Source organism: Haplochromis burtoni, unplaced genomic scaffold, assembly GCF_018398535.1.
Source record: "Haplochromis burtoni strain Fernald_Lab_line unplaced genomic scaffold, NCSU_Asbu1 Contig_538, whole genome shotgun sequence".
NCBI classification, from domain to species: Eukaryota; Metazoa; Chordata; class Actinopteri; order Cichliformes; family Cichlidae; genus Haplochromis; species Haplochromis burtoni.
This window is the reverse complement of record NW_024582899.1, coordinates 197,946-204,990: the sequence shown is the minus strand read 5'-3', so window position 1 is coordinate 204,990 and position 7,045 is coordinate 197,946. Positions and strand designations below refer to the sequence as shown.

The 7,045-nt window shown below is 42.3% G+C and overlaps 1 protein-coding gene across 1 annotated transcript; it reads left to right on the top strand.

Annotated features, from left to right (window-relative positions):
* Positions 1-1,543: 1,543 nt before the first annotated feature.
* Positions 1,544-6,441, top strand: LOC121812331 (ras-related protein Rab-1B; the record flags this gene model as incomplete). The annotated part of the gene is given in 5 exon segments (XM_042214256.1): positions 1,544-1,616; positions 1,729-1,824; positions 3,260-3,355; positions 3,564-3,695; positions 4,693-6,441. Coding segments are annotated over 5 exon segments (592 nt in total), but the record flags the coding sequence as incomplete, so codon positions are not given.
* Positions 6,442-7,045: the final 604 nt, after the last annotated feature.

Genomic DNA, 7,045 nt, shown 5'->3' with positions numbered 1-7,045 from the left:
GCAAAGCCAGAACATCTTACTATTCATCACTGATTGAAGAAAATAAGAACAACCCCAGGTTTCTCTTCAGCACTGTAGCCAGGCTGACAAACAGTCAGAGCTCTGTTGAGCCAACCATCCCTTTAACGTTAACTAGTAATGATTCTGTGATTCATCTTTCTGAGTTAACTTCAGTAATTACCTCCTCGAAGCATCAACCTGTCTTCTATATCCCGATTCTACAGGAGTGCTCACAGAAGTCCTGCCATTAAGTGACGTTTCAGTCTCAAGGATGATCAAACTATCTCAATTAATCAGCACAGGCCTTAAAGCTGGCTGTAGTTAAACCGTATATATCACATTATGCTTGAATAACCTCCAAAAACAAATGTTTCAACCATAGAGTGCCTAAAATAGTGCTGGCATACTCGTTTTAAACCAACCATTTAATAGTTTTTCTACTTTGAATACTAAAAATCTGATGAACTGAAATGTTTTATTTAAACCATGTTTTTTTAATCCATCAGTTGCACACAGAGGTTTTTCATAGAGGGCAATGCTGTCACAGCACGTCTCTCTGAGGTCAATCATAGACCTAACAAACAAAGGATCATAGCAAGAAAGAAGTAAGTCGAGAAAGAATTCATGAGAATAAAACATTGAAATTAAAAAGATGCTTTTTTGTGAACATAAAATATTTACAATTTAAAAAAACGTGATGCCCTCAAATTACAGAAACAAAAGTCTAGATAGTGGCTATGAAAATGACTGACCACGAACAGCCACAGCTGTCACAGCTTAACGTTTTCTTTGGCGCGTGGGGAGACGTTTAAAACGTTCGTGCTTTTGCAGCTCGACTTTTCCGACTTTACCTTTTGCAGCAATAGTTTTACAGCATGTTTTGCAAATTACTGCATTTTGTTCACCGTCCCCTGAAGCTCCTCCTGGCGCTGTTATTCCGTGTCTGGTGGGATACAAACACACATGCTCACTGCAGTGTGCCGGGTAGAATATTCTCCAGTTGGGAGGGGGCGATAAATGATGCATTCACAGTGTGCGGAAGAAAAAAAGTGAATGTTGCCGTGGTAATTTATACTGGTTTGTTTCAGTAAAGCCATTTTAACCATTGTCTGTGGAAACACTTGCCATACCTTTATCGAGTCTATTCGATATATCGCCCACTGATTTGAAGAACGCGGCACTTTTCAGGGGTCGAGTCGTATCAGCTTAACCTTAGCTAACGTTTATCTGCATGCTCCTTTTGACAGTTGTGTTTGAACAGTAATTGTAAAAGGAAAAAAAGTTGTATTGTCCATTGTTATAAAGTCACATAGGTCTGATTGTTGTAAGATGAGGTAATATTGTGTATATTATGGTATATTTCTGTTTTTGTTGTGACTTGGTACACATTTGTTTCAGCATCCCTACTTCAAATTAAAAGAACAATGGTTCCATTTAATTAAAGGGGGATTTTGCACTTAGTCGGGTCGTATTATAAAATGTTTCCCACTGTTTTTGTTTTTTATTGCAGTAGAAATTTTCAGCCTTGTTCTTTGTATTTCAGTGACTATCTGTTCAAGCTCCTGCTCATTGGAGACTCTGGTGTAGGAAAGTCTTGTCTTCTACTGCGTTTTGCTGTAAGTAGTACCTCCTCACTGTAAGGTGTTTTTCACTTCTGTTGGACTGAATGACTGTTTTTAACTGGTTTTGCTGCTGGCCTGAATCATGCTGTCCCTCCTCTTTCTGTAGGATGACACCTACACAGAGAGCTACATCAGCACCATTGGAGTGGACTTTAAGATTCGCACCATCGAGCTGGATGGCAAGACCATCAAATTGCAGATTGTGAGGGCACATGTACACACAGAGCACCACATTTATGGTCTTCTTTTGCGGCTGGTTGAGGGAAATTTGGCCAGAGTGTGACAAAACTTGCAATTCTGGAATCTGTGAGATGTCAGCTTTTAGAAAGTGGATTGTTTGCTTGGTTACAATTGGTGGACTGAACATGGGGTTCGATAGTTTATATTTGTATTTACACAGCAGACCTGACGCCATGACTGGTGAACCTGGAGTCACACCGATGTCTCTCCCTCCCAGCTATCCCAGCTCAAGTTCCTCCAGATTTTATAATCCTCTGATCGGAGCTCGATCCTCAGTTAACCCCACTGATTTTTAAGTTTAAGTTAGGGCTTCTGTGCAGGCCAGTCAGTAAAGTTGTTGTTAGTTTTCTGAAGGTAGTTTTTCACTATTAGAGAAATATGTTTTAGATCGTTGTCATTTTGGGAGACACAGCGATGATGCAAATCTGTTTTTGCTCTGACTGCTTCATGATACTAATCACTCCAGCTCCTGATACTTGGAAATGCTGTGATAACTTTGCATATCCATCTCCTGCTTTGTGAGAATCAACAACTCTTTTTCCTCAAGTCCAAACTGATGTTTGTTTTGATCGTTCGTGAAGTGACAGGTCAAATCCTTGCTGAACCTTTTATACTACATGTGCATTGGACGATTTCATTGTAACCACTGGGCAACTCCTGAAAAACAGCCCTACATCATAAACCTCCTGCAACAAGCTTTACACTTTGAAAGTCAGACAAGTATTCTTCTCCTGGCAACCGCCAAACTCAGATATGTCCATCAGAATAACCCAGGAGAAGTTACCCAACAGAACGTGTCTACATGGCCTACCACGTCACGTCTGAGTTGCTGTCCTTCACAATTGCTTCCACTTTGTTATTGGAATATTTAGTATGAAGGTAATTTGGTGACTGTACTTGTTGCACAGGTGGCAGCCTATAGCAATATCACGCTGGCTTTAACCCCTGACAGGGACTCATTTGTAGAAGCAGTTTGCATGTCTAGGTGCTTGATGTTTTACACCTGTGGCTATGGAAGTGATCGGAATACCTGGGTTCAGGGATTTGGATCGGTGAGTGAATACTTTTGGCAGTATAGTGTATTCTTGACTCTGCCCTGAGGCGTGTCTACTCAAGGTAGATGTGTTTCCTCAAAGCTTTCTAATTTACCAAGTCATTAAAAGGCTAGAGTCATCTGGAAAACAGAAATATTCAGTCTGCTGGCAACTTTATAGAAATGTTACCTTTGTCAGAAATCAGACTACAGAAACTTAAAACAACGACGGCGCAGGTTAACTTATACACAGCTTCATGAATGTTTCATTTTTCACAAACACAATTGTTTTTCTATCATAATATGCTTGTTAGAATTGTAATATATTAATATATCCTCCCTTTGCTCCTCTTCGTCCCTCCAGTGGGACACTGCAGGCCAGGAGAGGTTTCGTACTATCACCTCCAGTTACTATCGTGGAGCCCATGGCATCATAGTTGTTTATGATGTGACCGACCAAGTGAGTGAGCATTTTTATGGAGTTATGGTCTATTTAATTAATAAATAAATATTTGCCAGTACTTGCTACTTTTATCTGAAGAAGTGTTAACTATGTTCTCCTCAAGGTTTGGAGGAAGATTTGAACACTGTCATGCCCTGATTTTTGAAGATACTTTGTATTCATGTGTAGAGACGGCTTTTTGTTCATATTCATTCTCATTGCACAGGAGTCCTATAACAATGTCAAGCAGTGGCTTCAGGAAATTGACCGATATGCCAGTGAAAATGTCAATAAACTTCTGGTGGGCAACAAGTGTGACTTGACGACTAAGAAAGTAGTGGACTACACAACTGCTAAGGTGGGGCTGCTTATGAATATCTGTCTGTCTGTCTGTCTGTCTGTCTGTCTCTCTGTCTGTCTCTGTCTGTCTGTCTGTCTGTCTGTCTGTCTGTCTCTGTCTGTCTGTCTCTCTCTGTCTGTCTCTGTCTGTCTGTCTGTCTGTCTGTCTCTGTCTGTGTCTGTCTGTCTCTGTCTGTCTCTGTCTGTCTGTCTGTCTGTCTCTGTCTGTCTGTCTGTCTGTCTGTCTCTGTCTGTCTGTCTGTCTCTGTCTGTCTGTCTGTCTCTGTCTGTCTGTCTGTCTCTGTCTGTCTGTCTGTCTCTGTCTGTCTCTGTCTATCTGTCTATCTCTGTCTGTCTGTCTGTCTGTCTGTCTGTCTGTCTGTCTGTCTGTCTGTCTCTCTCTCGAGGTCATTTTGATGGGACCTGATTATTCATATCAAACATGAAGGCATATCTGGATGGATGTAAAACTAGTTCATGTTATTGTTGGACTGTTGTAAATCACTGTCACCCTGTTCTCTTAAAACCTCCCTCAAAAGCCTTCAGTTGATCAGAGTGCTGCACTGAGTAGTGTCGGGGATCGTCTAAGGAGCTTAGAAAACGTCTTCAGTTCTTAAACCAAATGTTGGCGAGTCCCAGGTATTTAATCTCTAGTGGAAGATGGGATTAAATGCATTTTTGAGATCGTGCTGCCTCAACTGCCACTCACATCTTGCATCCGGTGATCTCACTTGAAAGGGTGACCCTGATCAAGAGTGGGTCAACTACCGTTTTACGGGACAACTCCCACCAGGGATTAAACACCTGGGACTCTCCAACATTTGGTTTTCGAACTGGAGAAGCTTCTCAGATGAGAGGTGAAACATCTTCAAGAAACTTAAAGAAACTTTCTTTCTAAACTCCTTAGACTACCGGACCTGGATGACCGAGAACCCACACAGACACCTAATGGGCTGAAATATTCTGACTGCAGATTTCTGACGGTTTGCACTTGAATTTTCTTCTTATCTTTTCAGGAGTTTGCTGACTCTTTGGTGATCCCCTTTCTGGAGACCAGTGCCAAGAATGCCACAAACGTAGAGCAGGCTTTCATGACCATGGCAGCCGAGATCAAGAAACGCATGGGCCCTGGGGCCACAGCCGGCGGGGACAAGCCCAACTTAAAAATCGATAGCACCCCCGTCAGGCAGTCTGGAGGGGGCTGCTGTTAAAGGACCTACAACCATCTCAGTGATTTCTCTACTCTGTTCCCTCCCATCACCCGTAGAACTCACACCCCACCATATAGCCCACTCCCACTCCCGACTTTCCCCCTGTGACCTGCTCGGACAGAGGTCTAAACTGCAAAGTCAGATTGAATCTGTATGAGGGTTAATTCAGACCTGTTTGATTAGACAGAGAGGAAAGCAACCAGGAAACACACTGAGACCATTTTATCTTTTGCCGTGGAGGCAGAAGGAAATGAGATTAGCATTAATTTAAAATGACACGGAGATAAAAGATTAGGTTCAAATTCAAGTGAGGTTATTGCTACGAAACACACACACACAGTAGTGATGGCACGAGTTACAAAAATTAAAGCCATTTGGCCAAATGCATTTGTCCTTGGGCTCCGTCTGTTTTTACTGATCTCAGCCCAAACTTCACTCGCTCTGTACACACTCACTACGCTACACACTGTGGATGACCTGAACTCTGTAGGATGCTAGCAGTCTAACTGTGACGCATCGTTGTTATTCCTGAGGAGGGTCTAGGATGGATGGATGGTCTAGGGAAAGCCCAATCAGGGAGCCCCTCTCCTTCATCTGTTTCCTTCCTCTTCTGAGCCACTTTTTTATAGTGTGTTTAGACAAAAGCAAGGTGAATGTTTTTATTATGTAACTCTTGTTTGAGGAGTCGGCGTTCTTTCGCCTCAGTCAGCCAGTGTACTAAACATGCAGACGTGTGCTGTGAGCCAGCAGGAAGCAGACCCCACTGACTGTGTCGACCAGAGTCTGCTTTCTCTGTCTGTGTGTTGGAACGGTTACATTTCCCCCAAAGTTTTTAACTCGAGCACCCGGGTCTGACTTTGCTTCATCATGTATCATTTATTGTGTAATATATAGTCACATGTTCTGTGTGGACACGCCTCGCTCACTCTTTCTCAAACAGACTGGGACTCTGCTACGGCCTCCTTAGTGCTGCACTCTGTTTCATCCATGTAAAGAGATGGAAAGTGTTGATGTGAAAGATGGCAGGAGGAGAACTTGCTCTCAGTCTCTTTATAGTGTAAGAGCAAAGTAACTAAGCCTTTGTAGCAGAGGCTAGCACGATGAACCACAGGGTCACCTGAGCCTGACTCTTACTGTTGTTTTGTTGTTTTTGATTGGAGTCAAAAATTCAGATATCAATAAAACCACCAATATTTGTATTTATCTACCTACAGAATGTAAGTATTGAATAGAATCAGAGCTGCTCTGCTGGATAAACTGATCGCACCATTTCTAAATTATCTCCAGCATCTTTTTGCTACATTCTGTATGGATGATAAACTGAACTCGGGCCATGAAGGTGTTTCCCTGACACTGCACATAGATGATGAAGGATGACTGAGCTGGAGTGAAGAGATTCACTCAGTCATGTTTCATCAAAGCCTGCAGAACTTTTTGTCCCAGGAAATGTTTTTCAGGGTCTTAAAGGTTCCTTTAGATTGGAGTTTGTCTGTGTTTCCACTGCAGTCTGGAGCCAGTCAGTCTACTGGAATGCAATAAAGATGAGCAACCATGTTCTGCTGTCGTGATCACTGCTCTCTGCGTCGACTGGTCAGTGCTGAGCTGCAGAGGCCACTGTGAACAGGGGCATTAAAGAGCCTTCACAGGACTCTTTTGTGTGGGAGGTTGGACACGTACTTTAGGACCGCAGTGAAACTGTTTTCAGAGTAATATTTTTTGGTAAACATCACCCCTCACCTCATTTGCCTGCCAACAAATTGATCAACAAATTGATTGCAAACAGTAAAAACTTCTGTCCAATAACAAAGGAGCTACAGAGGAGTGAAATACTGAAGAGTAATGAACACAAGATGTCAATGTTAAGCATTACCAGCATCTCTCTAGAGTCTTTGTAAGTGGATTTTAAGGGGTAAAAAACTAAATGTCAGCCCTAATCCCTGCAGTGGAAACTCTAAAGGAACCTGGTTCTGCTGATAGAAACAGGGCTTTCTTCTGACAACATGGCAATATCCTGCAATTATCTTACAATAAATTTTCTGTTAGTATTTTGTTTTATATTTCGTTTTGTATTTTCTAATTGAGGCCTCTTGTCCGGTTTCATAACAGCAGATTTCCTTCTTGTTTGCAGATGAAGCCGGTGCAGAGATGTGCTGGTTGA